General features: G+C 41.8%; 2 protein-coding genes across 4 annotated transcripts in view; one reads left to right on the top strand and one right to left on the bottom strand.

The window, feature by feature from the left end:
* Positions 1-24,055, top strand: part of LOC128738393 (unconventional prefoldin RPB5 interactor-like protein) — a 52,659-nt gene that overhangs the window by 16,250 nt on the left and 12,354 nt on the right. The gene's annotated exons all lie outside the window — the stretch shown is intronic.
* The window catches only part of LOC128738392 (phosphatidate phosphatase LPIN3), a 34,907-nt gene that overhangs the window by 6,312 nt on the left and 4,540 nt on the right, over positions 1-24,055 (bottom strand). For 2 of the 3 annotated variants that reach the window (XR_008412101.1, XM_053833476.1), the window contains exons 2-3: positions 9,881-12,369; positions 9,667-9,805 (exon numbers count right to left, since the gene is read on the bottom strand). Coding sequence is in view for 1 of the 3 variants with exons in the window: in XM_053833476.1 (XP_053689451.1) it covers positions 9,667-9,805; positions 9,881-12,267 (2,526 nt within the window). In the remaining 2 variants the exon portion in view is untranslated. Of the gene's footprint in view, positions 1-9,666; positions 9,806-9,880; positions 12,370-13,262; positions 13,442-24,055 lie in introns of those variants that run through there. The other variant, XR_008412102.1, reaches the window with a different exon arrangement.

Below are 24,055 nucleotides of genomic sequence, written 5' to 3'. Positions count from 1 at the left end.
ATCTCTACTTATGGTGATCTTGTTTGTTTTTGTAACGATGAATCGCCACGTCTTGTGGTTCCGAGAGTATCCCACGAAGATAATTTTTACTGCCTTAGCTTCTAGCTTCGTACGCTTAGGCTCAGGTACGCCAACGTATGCCTCCGAACCGAAAACTTGCAGCATTCCGACATCTGGTTTAATTCCATGCCAGCTCTCGAACGGCGTTAAATCGGCTCCTTTAGTTGGCAACATATTCTGCAGAAAATTTGCTGTATTGATGGCTTCTCCCCAATAACGATTGTGCATTCCGGCCTCCAATAGTAAGCATCGTGCCATCTCGACCAAAGAACGATTTTTGCGTTCAACGATGCCATTTTGTTGAGGTGAATAACCCACCATAAACTCCTGCTGGATGCCTTCACTCTTCAGGAACTTTATCAAGTCGCCGCTCTGATATTCGCCCCCTGATCCGACCTAAGCTTTGTTGGTGGTTTTCCAAACATCGATTTCATTTTCAGCACATAATCTTCGATCGCTTCATAGGTTTCTGATTTCTTCCGCAATAAATACAGCATCGTATATCTACTGATGTCATCGATAAGGGTTATAAAATAGACCTCCAGGAGTGACCGTCTTCATTGGTCCGCACAAGTCACTGTGCACTAAATCCATTACAGCCTTTGACTTCTTGTTTGCTTTCTTTGGAATTGGTAAACGTGTAAATTTTCCAGCCAAATACGTTTCGCAAATGATCTTTCCACAATTAGATATCTTGATTCCAGTCGCTAGCTGCCTTTGAACCAAATCCTGCACAGCATGAACGTTACGATGTTCGAATTTCCTATGCCAGTCGTGCACACATCCTTTTTCGCAACACTCTACTTTCATTGCCGTTGACTGCTCTGCCATCCGTAAATGATACAATCCATTTTTACGTACAGTAACCGCAGCAATCCAGTATCCGCGGTTGATAGTACATCCATCATGGTTGAAAATCACGGTAGCTCTCTTTGAAACGAGTTGCCCCACCGAAACGAGGTTCATATCCAAATCAGGAACATATAGCACTTCAGTAAGCGTTATCTTCTTCGTATTACCGTCTTGTCCATAGCACATGATTTGACAACTGCCGACACCTTTGACCAGACTAGACCAGAAAAATTCGATCCAGTGTTGAACTGGACTATCTCGAGCACTGAAAACGAAGGCTTCTCCTTCACATGCAGCTACTCTTACTTTCGCCGGATTCTTGAAGGACCGTCTTGAAGGGTTCAGCAGTCCGGTTTCGTTCGCTTTGAGAATAACTTTCTTTCTTTTGCCGCACCCATAGCTTGCAATCGCGCTTTTTGTGACCAACTGTTTGACAATGATGACATATAATATTACTCATCTTTTCATTTGCCTTGAGTACTGACGAATCTCCTGGAAAAACATCTTTCCGTTTCCGGACTTCATTAATTATCTTGTCCTTCACGAGCGCCAACGTCAGTTCATCCTCTGAACGATTTTCCAGAGTAGTAGTTAACGCATCGAAGGAACTTGGAAGGCTCAAACTCGATCAGATGCTCTACGATGTCGTCCCCGTCCTTGAATTCCAGGTCGCAAATTCGCTTCAGTAAGCGTACCTTGGATGTTAGAGATTTCTTCTCATGTTGCCGTTTCAAGTTGACCCAAACGTCCTTTGCAGTCTTGGTGTTCCGGATTAGACCGTGCTGACTCCGACTGAGCAGCAGCCCAATGGACGCACGAGCCTTCTGATTCTGAGGTCCCAAGCAATGAACGCCACAGCATTCGATCCGTCAGCAGCCGCTTCAGGCTTCAGTCCCGGCTCGATAAACTTCCATAGGCCTTCTTTTACTAGCAGAAATTTGACTTCAAGCTTCCAGGAATCGTAGTTTTCGTTATTGAGTTTGATGATTCCAGTTCTCTCCATTTTTCACAACTGCTGGCCCACAACCTCTTGGATAGCAGAACGTAGTTAAGGAATTAAATAATTACGGTGTGAACTGGTTGATGAACAAAATGGGAATGAAGGTTTATTTTACAAGCTATAACACTAATATGTTTTTCGTTGTTGATTATGTTACTAAGACTACTACTCATTTTACGTCTCCTCCTTGATTACCATAAGGTCGCCATTCACCGCTCAGCTCCATTTACCGCTCATTTCAAACAAAAAATGCTTATATCTTTTTAAAATGGTTCATTATTGTAAAAACTATTGACAAACAATAATTTTGTATGTTTAATGATACGAATTTAACATAAATTTCCACTATATTCATAATATCTCATTTCCAAAATAATCTTTATAGTGAGGATCGAAAAACGACATTTTGATCGCGTCTTTATTAAGACCAAGTGCAAATGACTAAATTAATTATTAGCTCAAGCGAACTTGTTGCTTTGGTAGTTTAAAAACTATTTTACTAAATAACGTGAAATAAGTCAACAGTATTTATATTAGCGTTCTATTCTGCTATAAATGCTAAACCCAAAACAAGGGTCAAAACGCGGGTTTTATTTATTTGGTAACAGTAAAACATATGAGCGGTAAATGGATCATCATATTTCAAGTGAGCGGTAAAAGGGGCCATGAAATTGCATTACTTTAAAAAAAAAAAGTCACTATTATTAAATATTTAGAAACCAAGTAAATTTTTCTTGTAAACACAATTGTTTTCTCTATCTTATGACGCAAATTGGGTTTCGATGGACCTCAATTTAGCTTTGCTATGGACAAACTAATTTAAAATCGTTTTTAAATGAGCGGTAGATGGCGACCATACGGTATATCGCCATCAAATTCTGCGATCAATGCTTGATGGCAAAGTGGCAAAGTATATAGAGTGTGGCGCAAAACAAAGAAATATGCTGATATAGTGATGGTAGTACAATGCTGTAAATACAGCGATAGCCTAGGCACGTGGCCAAAATGTCCGAGAAAAGAGTAACCAAAACTATACTTATCAGAGAACAAGGAAGAGGCTGTAAACTCCGAGACAGACCGCGCACCAGGTGGATGGGCACGTTCAGCTGGTGTACAAAGGGGAATCCGCTCGCTACATGCGCTTTCTATTAAGAGAGCCGTCGACCCAATTGTAGCAATTATCGGGCCCTAACTATCCTCAACTTTTTATACAAATTACTCTCCCGCATCCTGTTTCATAATCTGAGTCTGTTGCAGAAAAATTTTGTCAGTGAATACCAGTGAATACCTTGCCACAGATCCTTGACAAATTCCAGAAATTCTACTTGCACACTCACCATTCGTTCATAGCATTTGTCGCCTTGAATTCCGTACGATTCAGTTAAGCCAAACGAGGTGTTTTTCCATAAATTGGTTAGGCAGATTACATACCACGTTTGACCCATTTCCTCCCAACAATGCAAAAACGCAGAAGGGTGAAGCAGACGAAAGCAAGAGCGTCAATGACAGTATTCCTGCATCCGAATCTAATGTTCAAATTTAACCTTTCCGGAACGATGAAACTGTGAACAAATGGCAAGCTATTGGCGATATTGATGCTAGAAGGGCGGGCATTAGCAGCAATGAAAGATTGAATTGAACGAAATTGAATTCAACACTGACTCGATGCGCGGAGTGTTGCCGAAAAAGGTAAGCGTACTAAAGATATGGTGCCCTTGCAGGATGTAGGAATTTTCTGCAAGCATCTGTTACCTAGTTTAGGGAAGACTCTCGGAACGGGAGTTTGTCTCGGAACAAGCGGCGGTTCGCACCCACTAACTATTCCATTTGATAACCTTCTCACAAAAAAAAAAGACAAATCGGTATCGATCTGACGATTTTTTACAACAAAGGGAGGGGACGGTAGAAAAAAATAATGACACAAATATATTGATAGGATCCAAACAGAATGGGACCAGGCGTAAAGGGGAAAAAGCGGAAAATTAGGTATGGGAGGTTCATTGAAGCCAACATTAAGAAAGTTGTGTATCGCTCCTTTTTATCCAAGCTGGGGGATCCGCGGATCGAACCAAGCTATAATCGAAGTCAATTATAACCGGCCTTTTTTCATTGTTTTTCGTTTACTTGTTTTTTTTTTAATTTTTCATCATCTTTCCGCCGTCTTTTCGTCGGCTCTTCATCATCTTTTCGCTGTAGTTTCGCCGTCTTTTCGTCGTGTTTCATATCTTTTTGTCATCTTTGTTGTCTTTGCTTCTTATTTATCGTATTTTTGTCTATCGGTGGCCTTTTCACCATCTTTTCGATCGTATTTTTGTTTGTTCGTCGTTTTTTGACCTCTGCTTTTGGCGTTTTTTGAACTCATTTCAGTTGCTGTTTTGGTGTCTTTTCGTCGTCATTCTGTCATCTTTTTTCGTCTTTTTTGTCATCTTTTCATATTCTTCTTTGCCGTTATTGGTTGGGTTTTCATCACTTTTTACAATTTTTTTCGTTGTTCTGTTCGATTGAACATAAAACGTTTGAATAAAATGCCTTTTCATCGTTTTTTTTGTCACCTTTTGCGCTTTTAAACATCATTCTGTAGTTTTTCTCATAGGGTAGTTGATCCAATAGTTGTGGTAGTACCAATAGTTGCGCTACTATTCATTATTAATGCATATTTTCGTCACCGTAGCATTTTAGATAAAACAATTACATTCATTATATAAAACAGGTTTTTAGAAGTATTGGTAGTTAGACTACACCATTTAAAATTGAAGCATTATTTGCTAAAATGCCAATTTTCCAAAATCCAACGCGCAGTTGGAGCGCACAACTATAGGCGCTCATCTATAGTTTTGCTACGATGTTTTTTCACTTAGCAACCTAGCAATGTATATGGAATACCACAATTAAAGGAACATCAAACTTAATTAAAGAAACATTAGCGCAACTGTTGGTACAATATAATTGAATCGGAAAAATTCATTTTTTCTTTATAAAGCTTCTCGTACAAGGAAAGCAATTGTCTTGCCTTGTGACAAATACCTTGTATTTGATAAATTTATATCCCACAAGCATTAATTGAAGCATATACCTCAATAAACAAGCAAAATGAAGTAATATTGTGCTTAGTGGCGCAACTAATGGATCATCTACCGTACTGTTTTTTTTTGTCGTTCTGGCATCTTTTCGCAGTTTTTCCATCGTATTTATATGTTACCAGCGGACTTGACAAACTTCGTATTGCCACAAATTAACTTGTGTTGTACATAAATCATGAATCTCGGATGATCTTTGTCACAATCTCGAGTTTTGCAAGTTTCTGAGGAGTTCAACCTTAGATGATTCATTTTGGCAGTTACGTAACTATGAAAGCATCCCAGGTAACCAATAAGCATCACCAATGCTATTCAAATGTAGGCCAATAAGCATTTAAATCGCCTTAAATGCTTCTTAAATGCTATTTTGGCAAAATATACAGCTACTTTACTGATAACCTTCTTATGGTGCTGACAATGCTAATTTACAGCCAATTACCGACACGAAGAATTTGAATACAATTTTGGATGCCAATTTACAACACCTATGCAGTCAAAAAGCTAACATACAATAACGTGCAGTATAAAATGCCAGATACGCTGATTTGCTGCTTACGTTATGGCTTATCAGTTACCTGGAATGGGTAGTTTAATATAAAAATTTGCAATTTTTCCTCACAGTAAAGTAGAAAACAACTCCCCTGTCCCCTCATTGCATAGCCAGAAAGCGGAAAGCAATAGTCGCCATGATTGTACAACATTTCGCCGAATATCATTTTGCGAAAAACCTTAAGCGGAATGTACCATTTCACGGAAAACTTTTTTGTGGAAAGTACCATTTCGCGATCCTCTCCTTACTCGCTGTCGCTCGTTCCAGGAAACCCAGGTAGACCTAGGAAAACAAATAAACCTAGACAGTAGTGATTTCTGCGGGGAGTTGCCTTCCCCCAGTGGGTGGCGCTTCCGACGGCGGGTCACCGGCAACACTCGCGGCCGTCTCGTCCTAAATGATCTAGTGTTACTATAGATAGCTTTTGTGGTCCTGTTATTGACTAATGTTTTATGGAAGAGTCTCGAATTTCTCGAGTTCGATTAGTTTTTGAGTTTCGCAAAAATTTTTGTTTTATTTGTATGAGAGTCCATATCCCCCCGCCACAGGGGTGAGAGGTCTCTAACTATCATAAAATAAATTCAAGACTCCAAAATCTCCCACATGCCAAATTTGCTTGATTAGCTCTCAAGTTATAAGGAAATTTGAATTTCATTAGGAGCCCACCTCCTAAAGTGGGGAGGGGTCCTAATTCACCATAGAAAATATTCTTGCCCTCGAAAACCTTCACATGCCAAATTTGGTTCCATTTGCTTGATTAGTTTTCGAGTTATGAGGAAATTTGTATTTCATTTGTATGGAAGCCCCCCCTTTTAAAGGGGAGAGGGGTCATAATTCCCCTTCTAAAGAATTTACCATAGAATAAATTCTTGTTACCAAAAGCACCCATATGCCAAATTTTGTTCTATTTGCTTGATTAGTTCTCGAGTTATGCAGAAATTTGCGTTTCATTTGTATGGGAGCCCCCCCCCCCTCTTAGTGGGTGGTGGGATCTCTAACCATCACTAAAACCTTTCCTGGCCCCAAAAACCTCTACATGCAAATTTTCATGCCGATCGGTTCAGTAGTTTTCGATTCTACAAGGAACATTCGGGCAGACAGACAGAAATCCATTTTTATAGGTATAGATTTGTATGGGAGCCCCCCCTCTTAGTGGGGGGGAGGGATCTCTAACCATCATAAGAACCATCCCTGGCACCAAAAACCCGTACATGCAAATTTTCACTTCGATCGGTTCTGCAGTTTTCGATTCTATAAGGAACATAGAGCAGACAGAAATCCATTTTTATAGGCATAGATTTGTATGGGAGCCCCCCCCTCTTAGTGGGGGGAGGCGTCTTTTGCCATCGAGAGAACCTTTCCTAGCCCCAAAAACCCCTACGTCCAAATTTTCACGACGATCGGTTCAGTAGTTTTCGATTCTAAAAGGAACATAAGGACAGACAGACAGAAATCCTTTTTGATAGGTATAGATATTTCCGTCGTATTTTTACAATCTTTTCATCAATTATTCGTCTTTTCATTGTCTTTTCTTTGTATCTTGTTATATTTTCATCGCCATTTGATTGTGTTCTCTGAAGGGTTACATGTTCAACATAAATGTACGCGTTTTATCTATATAAGTAATTATGTACGATAATATCCGATTGAACCTGACGCGCTCTGTACTGCTATACAATTCTATGCTGCATATCGTATGTGTGCCAATTATTTTCATTATATACGATTGAAAATCAACTTGGGTGCACTTTATTAAGCTTTAGTTACGATTCTAAATTTGTTGAGAGCTATTTACGATAATTTTCGTACATTGATATACGATTTTGTGCCAGCTGGGAAGGAATTTTCTGTCTCAGAACTCCATTAGAAACTTTAATGTCGGATGTTGGTGGATGTTATTCACTGTATGTAGCATACTCGTAGCGTTTGTAACGGAAAGAACGGAAATTTTCAACCTTTTCCGCAGAGTTTATGAAATACAAGCACTTGATTCGTAGGTTATTCCTAAATCCATAGAACTACGGTAGACCTGCCGACACTGTAAGAAAATCACAAACGGTAACATTCAAATCCATTTAGGCCAATGTTGCAATTCGTGCGAGAAGCCAACGATCCCTACTCTCACGCGATGAGAAGCGTAGCATTCAACACCGCTGTCACTGTGTTACATACATTCTGCTACCTACACACTCGCGAACACACAGCCTCATATCGTCTTTGTGCATAGTCCACTCGCGAGTCAAACAACTCATGAGCTGCTCGTAAGTGCTATAGTGGCGCACTGGCCTACAGATATTGCATTACTTTTTCTTTTCTTCTTCATCTTCGCCCCCGATTCTACTCACGGGCATAAGTGTGAGCCCTCGCGATTGATCGGTATCAGCAGCTCGGGCACAAAAACTCGTCACTGTGCATGAATAAATAAGAGCGAGAGTCCGAAACGGATGCTTATGCCGGCGTGTTCACTAGAACGAGTACGCGTGTGTGAGAAAATTAGATCAGACGAGTGTGGGCTTCGCAACAGATTTAGGCGACTCGAACGCCTAAATCTGCTGGTTCGAACAAAGCGGGCGTTAAACGAGTCATGCACGGGACGCTTTAGTCTAAGAGAAATGATCGAACACGAATAACTGTTTGCAGAGTTTTGTGACGGAAGGCCCGCCTACCGTGCATTGCTGACCAGCAGATAAGGTCACTCCAGTTTCCCGCGATGGCAGAACAGAAGACCACATCCGCATCAGTCAAAAGTGGAGAAGCCACATTTGTGTCATCGATGAGAACCATCCCGAGCGGATCTGTTGATGAGCAATGAACCGGTGTCGAGACCGCCCTTCGGCACGCTTGAGGAAATCATCGGCAGAGTGTACAGTGATCGTAGGGAATAGGTTTCAGATGAAACCTGGAGGTAAAAATCGTCCCTAAGCTTAGAAAATCAAGTTAGATGGCACGCGGCGTGTCCGTTTTTGGAATAGGTTTATATCATTCGGTTCGATGTATGGCTTTGTGTCTTTCGGTTTAAATTGACCTGCTGCTGCTGCTGCTGGTTCATTTTCGAAGTCAGCAAAATCAGAATCATCCTCAGATGCATATATCCTCCTCCGCTGGCTGCAGTTGGCGGTATTAATAGCATCGGTAAATTCAAAATCCTCATCACTGAATGCGATGGTTATTTTCTGCAGCTTTTCAATAATAATTTTTCAGAGGAGTCATGAATGCTACTTCTAGCGGTCAACAGTAACGCTCTTTGCTCCTGCAGGAGCAGAAAATCGACATTTTTTGCATACGTTGAATGCCCATCTAGAATGAGTAAAACGGGATCCTTCTAAGACGGCTTTATATCCACCATCAAGAAATCTGATTACCAGCCACTCAGTATTGTAATAAAAATTCCACGCTCAGTGGATGACAGCGTTCCCCATTGCCTTTTCCCTTTTTTCGCAAAAACTGTTGACGGATTTAGGAGGATACAGCAATTCTGTATTTAGGTTATCACAATAATTTTGCGGTTGTAATACTCTACATTGTAGATCCGATAAAGAATAAGTTTTCCTCCTCCATAAGCTTTCTCCAATATGTTCAAAAACTGCTCAATACTTTTCTGTAAGAAAAAGTATAGCATACTTATGGGAACGTGTTCGAGTCACTGAAGCCATTTCACGTGTTTTGGCGTGATATCTGGATACTGGAAATTTTTTTTTTTGCACAAGTTTTCACCAATTTGAAGAAGTAATTGAAATAAACACACGGTGCAGGTTGATGCGACACACTTTGTCTGGAAGCACGGTTTTTGAATAAAATTCAAAATTTTCGCTCGCTTAAACGCGAATAACTTGCAATTCACTGTTTCTTGTATTAATATCTGTGTCAGTGGGAATCTGCAGGTTCCTCGAACCATCCTATCCTATTTTATATCAATTTATACCTAGAAAATATTCTGATCGATTGATGCAAATATCTCTAAAATCCATTGAGACATGACTGAATTATAAGTTTGCCAAACGTAACCATTTTTTGTTACATGTTCACTTTTCGTACTTCTAAAGTGCACCCCAATACAGTAAACAAAAACGTAGTTCCATGTTCGAACCAATCTGTTAATCTATTATAATTAAGAGCACAAAACTCACCTTCGCCTGTCCAATAGCGCGCGCCGAAAGGTACAACATTTTGTACCCATTTTCCTCGATTTTCGAAAACAATTGTGCCACGCCAATTTGTTCCCAATTTTTTCCTACCATCGGTAGAATGTGACCCAACACGTCAGATCTAAAATGTGAAAACCAAAAAAAAATCATTATTTCAGGAACCACACTCTTATCACCAGAGAAAATGCATACGCACTTCGTGATAGTCCCGTCGATGTCGGAGATAACAACCTTATCGTTGTATCTCCACTTGAACACGTAGCACTTGCAGCGGGAGGTTCCCTGGTAAGCAGTGGTGACGCTAAAAACCATCTCATTCACCCCGTCGATCAGATTCAGACTGTCGATTTGGTCCGACGAAAGACGCAGTGTTTTGCGATACTTTTCTACCGAAACGGCGCTGGGCTCACTGTAGGTGATGCTCTCAAGGGCCATGTTCGGTTCGACCGGCAGCTCCAAACTTTCCGAGTCTAAGGAACCATTGTAGCTATCTTCCTTGGCGTCCTTCACTTTAGGGATACTTTCTGGCGCCGCCGATGGCGGAGCCGGCGGGTCATCCGGCGAGTTAGAACGAGACGTTTGTGTGGCCACCGCAGACGATCTCGATTCCTCCAGGGAAGGCTGCTCGGGTTCGCCGTCCGATTTCCGTCCGTTAGACCGACGCCAAATCCACCACCGCGTGTTGGCTGGTGGTTCAGTTGCGGCATTCGGCTGGGCATTCTGCTTGGGAACCTCCGCGATCCCTTTCGCCGGTTGCAACTTGGAAGCATCCCCGAAGTCATTCGGAAGCGTCTTTTGAAATGCTAACATTGTCATTACCTGGGGGCAAGCGGCTGCCCAGGTGAAATATTTATCGTTGATACGAACAACCAGCTCCGGGGAAGAGAATATAATCGGATTAGCGCAAACGTCTGCGTAGTGTAGTCTGTGCTTTTCGAATTCCTCATTCGAAGGTGTACCGTTTTCCAGCCCACCGCACAGCGACATGGCAATGAAATCTAGCGATTGCTTATCAATCTTATCGTCAAAGTCCGAATCCAGACTTTTGACTCCCTCCAACGAGGTCGGGCTATGTGGCAGTGAGGTACCGTTTCCACTTTCTCTGTCCTCCTCGTTTTGCGTCTGCTGCGCTTTGGAAGACGACGGTGGAAAATAGAGAGCTGCTACTTCCGGATCTAGCGATTCATCAAAATCGGACAGGTACAGCCCGTCCGGAACATTTTTGCGTAGTTTTTTGTTATACTTCATGAAGCTCATCAGTCCGCTGAGCATCGTTCGCTTGGTCTGGTTGTCGGAGAGATCTTCTGGTTCCTCGGGTTTCGTTGGGAGCTCGCCCCATTTCCAGGAGGCTGACATGCTCTCATCTTTGTTATTGTCGCGTTGGGAAATTTCAAACTCCGTATCGCTCTGCACCGGGGTCGACGGACGAGACTGGCGCGGGCTGAGCCCGGTAGCGATTTCCGTATCGCTGAAAAAATGAATGTCCAGCTCGTGGACCCGCGGGTTCGAGGGTTGCTCTATGGCACTTTTGAGGTCGCTTTCGACTTCGACCTGCGATGCCTCCGCGAGCTCGCTAGCGTTCGGTTGAGCATCGCTGCCGGTTTCCTGCTCGTTTTCTTTCGGAGATCCACTGGCGGACGAAGCGGTTTGCTGCGAAGCAGTCACACTGTCCGTTTCCGCTCCGTCGTTCGGGTCCGAATGATTCGACCCACCCGAGCTGCTGGTCGAGCTTTTGCGCTGGGAGTTTTTCTTTTTCATGATTGACTTCTTTCGGCGTTTTTTCTTCGATTTAGAGTCACTGTTCAGTTTGTCGTCTACGGTTGAGCTCTGCTGCTCTTCGTTAGGTGCCACCGGTTCGGTGGGGATTGGTTTTGATTCCGCCGATGGTGGCGCTGCCTCAATCGGTTTGAAATGCATCTCTTGTACTTCACTTGGAGGTAGAGGAGTACTGTTTGTCCAATTGCTAGTCGGAACATCAATTTCTTCCATTTGAAACATCTGCTCTTGCTCTACTTCAGCCCATTCCTGGCGAAGCTTCTGGGTAGTGTACTCCTTCTTCGACAAGGTCAAATCCGGCCGGCCGGTTGTGTTGTCTGTGTGCCTCCGGTGGCTGTAGTCGGAGTTTTGATTTTCAAACTTAGCCTTTTCTGTCTCGGTAATTTCCTTCGAAAAATCGATCGAATTTCGCCTCGGTCTAGGAATGACGACATCCTCCTTGCCAACGACGTTGGTGATCGAGCTTTCGAAGTTTGCATCGAAGGAACTGCTCGGTATGGGCGACGTCGCCATGTGCGCCGGAACATCGCCATCCTCTTCGGGGCATTCTTCGACGAAAAATGCTTCACCGGATTCTCCTAATTTCATATGGATATCTACCGGTTCACCGTTGACCTCGATGTCGACGATCTTTTCGCGGCTTCGCAAAACTCCCAGCTTTCCGAAACGCACGTGAAATGGTGAACACAAAAACGATCCATCCGGTTGTTCTACGATGACCACATCGATGGCCCCCGTCAGGGTAGCACCGTTGATCTCACTGTAGAATTCTCTAAAATTGCTAAACACTCTTACTAAGCTGTTCATTTTGCTTCTACTGCTGCTGCTGCTGCCGCTGTCTTGCTTTTCACGCTCCAGCAACCGAGACCGAACTCACGACCGTACTCTATCCGCTGACACAGTGTTAATCTAAAACGAAATGAACTTTGATTAGATATAATGTGGTGCGATACGCTACCAACAACACAGTTTAATCACGAATGACAAAATTGACGCAAAAGTCGCGATAAGAAGTATGTACTTATACCTAATGTTATTGATTTGTTTTTTACCTCAATCGAATGCCGTATAAAGTCAGGTCGTGTAAATGTTAGTGCACCGCACAATGAGCAAGTGTTAGTTATTACATTATATGTACCAGTTGCCTCGCAAGAAGCCGTTTTTTTTTATTTCGCAAGCTCCATTGGCCATCAGAACATTGGCTCATGTCGCCGAGAAAACCATACAGAAGGAAAAATAATTTTCAGTCTATAAGTAGAAAATCACATGCCTGTCACCATGCTTGACTGTTCGGTCAACCGACGGCAACGTGATTCGCATCGCGTATTATATCGATTATTACATTACAGTGTTGTAACGAAAACACGCATTTAATCGTGACAGGTGCTTTGTTTTGGTAAATAGTTTGTACGACACCCTAAGGAGGCGTTGTTTGCATACACCTTCTAACGTTACGAGGATGTAAACAAGAAAACTTAAAATCATCATCTAAGCACTCGTGTGGATGGATGATAGTAAACCAGTTTCGGACTACCTAGTAGGTGGAAACGAACACAAACCCCATAAGTCACACAATCATAAAAACGTGATCTTCCAACGCGAACTTCACTTCGAAAACAAATATAACGGAAGTGGTCGCAGTCGTAAACAACTCGAAGAAGCATCTTGGCACAGTTCTGAACAGCTTGGGTGCTAAAATTAGACATCTTTTTTGTGCAAAAAAAAAAGCACAAAGGATGCATAACAACATGTAGTAGGTATGCAAGCAAAAATTTGTTTTGGTGCAATGAACGTGAACTTACCCAGCTGAATTGTAGAAAGGTCACAAAGAATCTTGACACCTATGTTCTCTTCTTGGCTTGGTTCTCGCTTTGCCACTATACAACACTACCTACTGCACAACAGACAGTGACTAAAAGTGGAAGTTCAAAGCACCCCGATCACATGGGATATTATTATTTACTTGTTTCCTGCGAGAGCTAACCCGGCAGACTGAAAGTCATTCTATGAGGAGCCAAACGGTTTCGTCTCCTCAATCTGTCTCAATGAATGAGTGCCGCCCATTACATACTACTACGACTATACGTGTATGGTTCGTTCAGTCGTCGATGCTGGCTGCTGCTGTTGTGTAAGTGGGCACATGGAGACAGGAAAGATACGTGCCCGACAGTTCAGCTTCCCTTAGAGCGGTTTATCACTCTAGAAATAGACGAGAGGAGTTTGCACTGTGTATTTAAGCGAACCTATGACTAATTCTAATAAGATGCATCCGTTCTTCTTTCACTTCCATTTCCTTCCTTCTCTATTCCACACTTTTTTACGTTGCCTCACAAAAATTAACATATGTAACAAGTGACAATCCGATCAGGAGGGCATAACAAAGCCACCTCAAGTACCTAGTTAAAATAACAAAAATTCTAGCAAAACTGCTTCTATTCATTAACTCATTTCTAACAACCCTTGTAATCTTTATCGTATATTGATTCGTAACATAGTATGTTAGGAAGTATATTAATGAAAATAAACAGCATTGTTGTATTGTGATCATCTAACATAGTTATTTTGTCATTACCAAAAATCATTAAGATCATTCAAAAACATTCGCAATAATTACACTAAGCAGCCTTTGCTTGAATTGAATTGAATTGAATTGCGTTTTAGTGCCCATTGCGGCTAGCTCTCGAACGCCAGCCACGCGCTTTTTTCCCGGTTTTCCAGGTAGTAGTTGCAACCCTCCTTCACTCTTTCGAATACAAACCTAGTACAAACAAAAGAAGAAATGGCTAACAGTTAGGAATTTAGGCGGAGCATGACGTCCCGCCAGCAGCTGCTAACGAGTACTCATGAAATGTGATTTCCATTACGTACGAAAAGTCAACAAACTAAAATAGTTCAAAGAAATGATAGCAGCTTCTTTGAACTATTTCAATTCGTTGACTTTTCGTACGCAATGGAAATCACATGTCATGAGTCATACTGCGCTAAAACAAAAATACTTCTTTTTTGACGTAGGACTACGTCTACGTCTCTTGATGTTGAACTAATGAAAAATTGAAAAGAATGAACCTATGTTTTACCAGAATTCTCGCTTCGTAATTGGTTGTTGGAAATGACGTCATCAAAGTGGAAAAGCGTTTTCACACTTCGGCTTATAACTCAGTCAATTTTCAATAGATTACCAAGATATTTACACCAATTGATCGAAAAATCGATTTGGAAAATATTGAAAATATAGAAAACTATTGATTTTCAATGCGCGTCATTGGAAAATTGAATTATTTTCATTTTTTTGCCTTCCCACGTCAGTGCATCCCTAGCACGGATGACAGAAATATATGATATAAGCTATGGGTTAAGCTTCCTTATGATTGTATTTAATTTACGCTCTATAGAATCCGATCGAAAATTTTTGAGCTTCAGCTGTTGCTGCTTCCCCGGATAAGGCAACGAAGGCATCCGAATTCACCAAGCGAAACGCCAACAAACCGAAGAATCCATCGATTCATCTGCCAGTGAACGATATGGTTTTGGCTGCTATGCCTTTTACTGCACATCGTCAGTCAGTCAGCGGCTTTCGTTGGCGACAGGCAACTTTCGAGTCACATCCGTGGCATAATTTTAAAAATTGAATTTGAAACATTGTTTGCCTTACGGTGCACACCGCCGTCAATTGGTCGTGTTCACCGGCTGCTGAGGAAAGGAAAGTATGCTGAGCGTGTGTTGGAGCTGGAGCACTCATCTCGCTGCCGTGATGGAATATCTGGCTGCTAAAGTTCTGGAATTGGCAGGAAATATGCTGCTCGCGACAACAAAACGACCAGAATTACGCCACGTAACTTGCAGTTGGCCACTTGGACTGGTATTTCATCGTGACTCATGACCATACACGAACGGCTCCGTCGATCGCATAGCTGCTGAGGCTTTCCGGTTTGGTCCGTTGCAACAAGCCGTGCCTGGTTAGCGGTGATCGGTACTCGAATTTACCGAAAAGAGAATTACGTTAGGTGCGTTAGTGCAAGTTTATTGCAAGCTAGAGTTATGATAATCAAACAATCGGTCCTTTTAAGCTTCACACAACGATTGAAGAGCTTATTATATTTTCTTGCCCAGTTAATACCAGTTATTACACAGGAACCGAGGGAAAAGTTGAACTTTTCGCCGTTGTGGACGACCAACAACTGGCGGAAATAAGTTTTCTGGTCACGGGCGACATTTTCTGCCACTTCAAAAACGTCTGCAGCTTGTAAATGCTTTATTATCAGTGTTCTTCTTTTATAAACTGCAGATAAGTTTTGTGCAACTTTTTCAGTTTTTTGAAAATTCGCGCGTACCGTATCCCTTTAAGCACGGAGGGTTTTAGTGACGATATTTTTGGTTTTTGGATCAATATAAATTTTTTTAATCTCTCGAGATACCAAAACCAGTGTATTCTACACATTGCAATAAATGTTTGCTAAATTTAGCAACCTACACAATTGTGTGGGTTCGGCCTTATCTTACACCATTGCACTATGGGCAAAAACGAGCCGAAAAAAACGGATGCATTTAAGATATGGCCTGCAGGCTGATAAAATGTAGGAGATCTTATGTAAAATTTTCCGGAGAATCGCATGGTGCCCACTGCTTTCCTGTTTGTCATCGGGAAGTGCCCCATTTTACTCATTTTCCTCTATTTTTAACATTTTTTACCTTTTTTGGATTACACCAAGCCAGGCTTTGAAATAACAAGACATGAAAACCTAATTATTTTGTGTAAAGAAGTCCACAGAATTGAATAGGGTTGACCCCGTTTAGTTTAGAGTGAGATCATCGCTTCGAGGCTCATAGACTTCAGCTTCTGAAGCAGCGGAACGGTCGTTACGTAGCTATGAAAATACACGCAACTTTTTGCAAGTTAAGTGTTTACTAACCTTAATACAACAGATATACCGGAATGTCCAGATTGGCTTAAAAACATTCAAATGTTGATCCAAGAATTTGTCTTAGAAAATCCCGTAGTTGAATACATCATTTGCCACACTTCTTTATTATTTTACAATTTATAAATGATCAGTTTTAGCTTCCGGTAGTACTCTAAACGGAAGTTCCGTAGTGTGAAGCATGAACGAATGCTCTACAGTATAATGTATTTATTCTTACTGACTCAAAATGAAATGGCAGCAACAGATTTCGTTTTATTTCATCTGTTACTACATGCACATTGTGTAGGTATGAAAAACAATGTGCATAAGTAAATTGTAAAAGTTATTTCCCGTAAATTTTAAATTACATCACTTAGAAATACTTATTACCAATAATTTTTTATCTAAGCAATTTCGAAATACGGATCCAATAAGAAAATACGACAGATAAAACTTTTTGCTGTTTTCACAAGATTTTGAAGACTAGACAATAATTAATTCAAGCACAAAAGAAAACTTCTTTTCAGCTATTTTATATTTTTTCTACGAGTTACGATGTTTACACAAGAGATTGGTGCCATATATGTAAAAGTACGACGTTGAGAAAGGAAAGGAAATTTGTTTAAAAGTAGCCATGTCTCACCTACACAATTGTGTGGGCTCGGGCTTAAAGGGGTATACCGATTACCAGAGGAAAAGCACTGTTCAACGTAGAAACAGATCATGAAAATTTATTTACTGTTTGGTTTAGTGACTTCGATTCCTTTTAATAAAATAAATTCAGTCAATTCATGGAAATAACTCCGAAATCGGTTGAAGATTGAACGTGTACAATGTTACTACTAGGATAAACGTTGCGTATGTAGGTTGTATACATGAAGAATCGTATTATTACATACATGGATACATCCTACTACAATCCAAAATAAAAAATCCACGTAAAAGGCGACTTCAATATATCCACAAAATGACTAGATCCGGAGCGGGCGGTTAACTTATGAAACGCTGTATCTTGCCAACGTCTTGTCTATACCCAAGACGGTAGACCTGTCTGCGAGACTAGGCATCGAAGCCCTAGTAAGGCGGCATGCATAAAAAATTCAAACTATGAACAATTTGGGAAATGAACCACAACGAAGTAATCTGTCCCAGGCGAACAAAAAAGGACAACGGTTATTGGAAACTTGGTACTTGGAATGTTTTGTGATGAAGTAATCCCAGACGACCAAGTTACTCAGGCTGCCAACAATGTTCCGCTAACGACTGGCAATACGCTGGGTGCTCTGAACATCGACGAAACAATGATCTCTAGAGCCGCCTTAACATTCGACTTAAACTGGCCGAGAAGTTTTTGAAGAAGTAAATCGCTGACCTACATATCCCCCTTCGGCTGGTGTTTAGCCTGTCCGTCTCAAGCGGGGTATTTTCGTCCGTATGGGAAACTGCCCATATATTTCCTGTTCATAAAAAAGAGGATCGGAAAGACTTCAATAACTGCCGAAGAATCTCATCGTTCTGTGCCACTTCGAAGTTATTCGAGCTTGTAATCATGACTCCGCTGCTGTCACACTGCAAAACAATACCTAAGTGGTGATCAACATGGATTCATCGCATGCAGATCAACCACTACAAATCTCATGTGTCTCACATCATATATTGCGAAAAGCTTAGCGGCTTTTGACCTTGTCTTGGACTTTGTCTTGCTCGCACTACACCGAAACGATATGCAGAGTAAATTAGATGACCTCTCCGAGAGCTCCCATACAGCAGATCTCACAGTCAATGTTGCGAAAACTAAGTCTATGGTGGTGAACACTGACAATTCCACCCCCTTCACAGTAGCGGGACAACAAGTTGAGCAGGTAGACGCCTTTCAATATCTTGGTAGCCAAACAACGCCCGATGGTGGTACCAAGACTGATATAGACACACGGATCAGGAAGGCCAGGGGTGCCTTTGCAGGTCTGCGAAACATTTGGCGCTCAAACCAGATCACTCTAAGTACGAAAACCTGAATCTTTAATTCAAACGTTAAATCCGCACTGCTGTAGGCCTGCGAAATCCAACGTGTCGACCGAGTGAAGGATCTCGGCGTTATCTTGGACATTCAGTTATCGAGCACTAGGATTCGTCTCCCGCATCGCTAAAGGCTTCACCAACGTATATTGTCTCAAGGCATTATACTGCTCACTCATCCGTTCGACTCTCGAATACGGTTCCATAGTCTGGCTTCCGTATTATCAAAACGGAACTGCCTGGATTGAGTCGATCCAACGCCGCTTCTTACGTTTTGCGCGTCGTCATCTATCTTGGCTAGATCCGTTCCGATTGCCGAGTTACGAGAGACGATGCCGATTGATCCTTTTGGAGACACTTCAGGTGCGAAGGAACGTCGCAAGAGCTTTGTTTGCTGCTGATATGCTGCAGGGAAGAATCGATTGTCCTACTTTTTTGGGAACGATTAATCTGAATGTACGTTCCAGGGCACTGCGGAATGACGCAATGTTGCAGTGCTACGGCCGGAGCACAACGAGTCTTCAGTAGAGTTGCCACTCTCTTTGATTTTAACCTGTCATGTGAAACTATCCACCGAAACTTTTCTTTGTTTTTCTCTATCAATGACGTTTAAAAAAATCTGTATATCTGTAATTTTTTGACTGTGTGATTGTTAATAGTATAAGATCATTAGGACAACTATAGTCTGTTGATGTTGAATTAATAAAAAAAGACTCCAGTTGAACCGGCACGCGCGGGTATCCTAGCAAGAGAGCTGCCGAAGATGAAGATCGAGGTTGCAGTCATCCGGGGAGTGCGATGGACGAAGACGGGAGAGAGCCTCTATCCTAACACAAACGACAATGGCCTGAGGCTAGTCAACTTCTGCAGAATCTATTTTGCACATCTGGAAACACCATACTGAAGAGGCCTACTCTCAGATCAACCACGTTCTGGTTGACCGCTGGCACTTTTCTGATGTCGCAGACGCGTGGTCGAACCACTATCTCGTAGTAAGTAAGATACGCGCCTGATTGTCCAACGTACTCAAATCGAGACCAATGAGAAAGATACACCTAAACATTCGACGGTTATCAGCGGAGGGAGTTGCTGCAGAGTGCTCTCGGAAAACTGATGAGCAGATCGGTGAACAACTTGGAGAGAATCTGAAGGAACAATGCAGTGGAAGCACATCCACGATGCCATCAGTACAGTACAGCGCGAGAAGTATTGCTGCAGCCACTTCCGGTGAGTGGTTTGACGCAGAATGCAAACGGGTAACTGCCGATATGAATAGAGCCAGAAGTCACATATTGGCTCCAACTGTGACACGCAGTTGCAGGGAGATATACCGAGATGGTAGAACTGCAGAAAAGAGACTTTACCGTCGTTGCGACAAATCTTGATAAATTCCGGGAATTCAACTTGCAGACTTACCATTTGTCTATAGACTTCAAGGCGGCATACGATTCAATTAAACTAAATGAGCTGTAGCAGATTACGCTTGAAAATGGGTTTCCACCTACCAAAACTGACTAGGCTGGTACGTGTTACCATTGATGGTTTAAAATCAAACATCGGACTCGCTTGTGACGATAGATGGTTTGAAGCAAGGTGATAGGCTATCGAATTTGCTGTTCAACATTACATTAAAAGGTACTATTCGAAGCGCCGGTGTGCAGAGAAGCGGTACAATTATCATGAAAGCGGCACAACAGCGCATAAAGCACTTAAAGCTTATATTTGTAATTCAAAACTAGTATGGGTGTATATTTTCTCACTGAAGCAACCGTTACTGGGTTCCTGGCCATTGCGGAGGGGAAGGAAACGAAAAAACCGATACTTTAGCTAGACGAGGATCATTTCCCGACTTTATCGGTCCAGAACCGTTCTGTGGTGTGTCACCAAGCGCTCTTGAATCTGAACTTCGTGCATGGGAACACAAAACAGTAGAGGAAAATTGGGAATGCTCTGCAGAACTAAGATAGTCAAAGCGCTTTATGCAGCCAGACTGTAAAAAGCCTATCATTGCTTAATCTAAAAAACAGAGTATAATAATAGGACTATTTACGGATCACTGTCCGAACAAACGCGATTTCAAAATGATTACTAGGGTGAACTTGCCAACTTCGCAGACCGAAGAACCTTCGGTAACGGAACAATGGAGCCTTTCGAAATCTAGTCTGCAAGTCCCAATCAGGTAATAAACTTTATAAGAAGTGCAATGCCGGATTGGGAGAAGAGGTATGAATTGACAATGACAAACAGTTCCATCAGTAGTGTTTTGACGGCAACTAATACCTAGACTAAAGAAGAAATATGCCACAATAGATCAAAATAATGGTCGCAGTGGTCTAACCTTATAAGTTTTGGTTTTCACACTCAACCCAGCTAGCTCAATTCAATTTTATGTCAGGGTCGGCAACCGCCCTTCGGAGGACTCATGCAACCCGTAACTTACCCGAAACGAAGCGGAACCACCAGAAGCGTCAAAGAAGGAAATGGAAAGGACTAGTGGCTCTTATATAAATGAATAGCAAATTCCATGCATGAAAACTTTATTACCGTTCTATTGGTGCAGCGCTCGATGTCACAAGTTGGGGCCCATTGATGATGATGAAGAACGAAGAGAGAGAGGAGAAGAACATGTTTCGATGACTGTGCTGATTGACTGGTTCTATTTTACGGGCAATTTGCTAGACGCTGGGTTACCGGGATAGACTTGACCATGATGACCGTATAGTAGTGCAGCGATAAATCCTGCCGTTATAGCGATATGCGCCGTCCGCGTGATAGGTGCGTCGCGCTTCTTCGTTGATCGGTAAAATCCCTGCAGCTATACACCCCTCTTCGCTCGTTGCCGTAACGCTTGACAGCCGAGGAGTTGCAGATCGTAGTGGATATCACAGGGTTCTTCGGAAGCCGGAACTACGTATCGGCTTCACTAACCACTCAGCCTGATATATTTTTCGGCTCTTCGGACTATACTTTTTGTTCGGAATTACTTGGCGACGCAAAACGCGCGGTTTTCCGAACTGTACGGTGAGGAAATCTTAACTTTTCCCTCCGTACTCGACAACGACTATCGATCAACTGCCCCTGCTTATCTCTCCATCCTACTTACATCCCCAATCAATTCTCCTCTTTGCCTCCGGTATCCTCTCTCCCTCTACCTCTCTCAACACCTCCGGATATCGAATTTTCGTGCAGTCAACGCACCCAACTGGTATACTTTTTGCTGCATGATCGGGAACTATTAGGGGTTGTGTAATTAGTGCGGACTTTTTGCCGTCTTTTATCGTTGCGGTCTTTCCGTTACAAAAGGGTTTTTTTTGAGGATGTTACCATTTAGTGAGTAAGGCTATCCCTGACTTAGGATGTCTTACGGAGCCTTTAGAGCCTCCGTGCGAAGCCCCAACACCTGGTCTGGATGTCCCGGGGTGGACGCCGAAGGTCTCTTTTAGGTTCCTAAGTCCGCATTCAGACAGTGTCTCCTCACTTCACTAAATGGTAACGTTCACAATATTTTTACGCATTTTTTCGATGCCTAATTACCGGTTGAATGATTTAAGAAGGGTTAGTATATACTTATTCTAGGTTAAACAAAAAAAAACAATGATTATAATGATTCAAAACAAAAGTAAACTAACAACAATTAGTAGAGCCACATAAATAATCAAAATTGAATTACGGATTTAAACTTACGAACTACGCTTATAAACTACACTTAAACACTACAAAAAAACAACTTTGACACCATGACATTGGACCGTTTCATTTTAAAATGACCGGTAACAACCTTCATAAATCTATACCTATAAAGAAGGATTTCTGTCTGTCTGTCTGTCCGTATGTTCCTTATAGAATCGAAAACTACTGAGCCAATCGGCATGAAAATATGCATGTAGAGGTTTTTTGGGGCCAGGAAAGGTTTTAGTGATGGTTAGAAACCCCTCCCCCCACTAAGAGGGGGGGCTCCCATACAAATGAAAGACAAATTTCTGCATAACTCGACAACTAATCAAGCAAATAGAACAAAATTTGGCATGTGGGTGTTTTCGGTGACAAGAATTTATTCTATGGTAAATTGAGACCCCTCCCCTCTTTATAAGGGGAATTATAACTCCTCTCCTCTTTAAAAGGGGGGGCTTCCATACAAATTTCCTCATAACTCGAGAACTAATCAAGCAAATGGAACCAAATTTGGCATGTGAAGGTTTTCGAGGGCAAGAATATTTTCTATAGCAAATTAGGACCCCTCCCCACTTTAAGAGGGGGGCTCCTGTACCAAAGAAACACAATTTTCCTCATAACTCGAGAAGTAATTAAGCAAATGGAACCAAATTTGGCATGTGGGTGTTTTTGGAGACAAAATTTTTTTCAATGATGAATTGGGACCCCTCCCCGTTTTAGGAGGGGGGGATCCTATACACATGAAATACAAATTTCCTCATAACTGAAGAACTAATCAAGCAAATGGAACAAAATTTGGCATGTGAAAGTTTTCGAGGGCAAGAATATTTTCTATGGTAAATAAGGACCCCTCCCCACTTTACGAGGGGGGCTCCTATACAAACGAAATACAAATTTCCTCATAACTCGAGAACTAATCAAGCAAATGGAACCAAATTTGGCACGTGGGTGTTTTTGGAGACAAAAATTTTTTCTTTAATGAATTGGGACCCCTACCCACTTTAGGAGGGGGGACTCCGATACAAATGAAATTCAAATTTCCCCATAACTCGAGAACTAATCAAGCAAATAGAACCAAATTTGGCATGTGGAGGTTTCTGGAGGCAAAAATATTTTCTATGGTGAATTAGGACCCCTCCCAACTTTAAGAGGGGGTGCTTCTACACAAATGAAATACAAATTTCCTCATAATTCGAGAACTAATCAAACAAATGGAACCATATTTGGCATGTGGGTGTTTTTGGAGGCAACCTTTTTTTCTATGATGAATTAGGACCCCTTACCTTTTTAAGAGGGGGGGCTCTCATACAAACGAAATACAAATTTCCTCACAACTCTAGAACTAATCAAGCAAATGGAACCAAATTTATCATGTGGGTGTTGTTGTAGGCAAGAATATTTTCCATGGTATATTTTTGCTATGGATTTCCCCACTTTAAGGGGGGGGGCTCCTATACAAATGAAAAACAAATTTCCTCATAACTCGAGAACTAATCAAACAAATGGAACCAAATTTGACATGTAAGTGGTTTTGGACGCAAGATTTTTTTCTATGGTGAATTGAGACCCCTCTCTTCTTTAGAAAGCGAGTTATGGCCCATCTCCCCTTTAAGAGGGTGGGCTTCCATACAAATGAAATGCAAATTTCCTCTTATCTCGAGAACCAATCAATCAAATGGAACCAAATTTGGCATGTGAAAGTTTTAGATGGCAGAAATTTTTTCTATGATGAAATACGAACCCTTCCCCTCTTAAGAGTGGAGTTCCCATACAAATGGAATTCAACTTTCCTTATAACTTGAGAACTAATCAAGTAAATGGAACCAAATTTGGCATGTGGGAGATTTTGGAGTCTTGAATTTATTTTACGATAGTTAGAGACCTCTCACCCCTGTGGTAGGGGGATATGGACTCTCATACAAATAAAACAGAAATTTTTGCGAAACTCAAAAACTAATCGAACTCGAGAAATTCGACCACATAAACTACCTATAGTAACACTAGAT

The sequence above is a fragment of the Sabethes cyaneus genome, chromosome 2 (genome assembly GCF_943734655.1).
Source record: "Sabethes cyaneus chromosome 2, idSabCyanKW18_F2, whole genome shotgun sequence".
Lineage (NCBI taxonomy): Eukaryota > Metazoa > Arthropoda > Insecta > Diptera > Culicidae > Sabethes > Sabethes cyaneus.
Note: the sequence above shows the minus strand (reverse complement) of the source record. Positions and strands in the feature narration are given on the sequence as shown.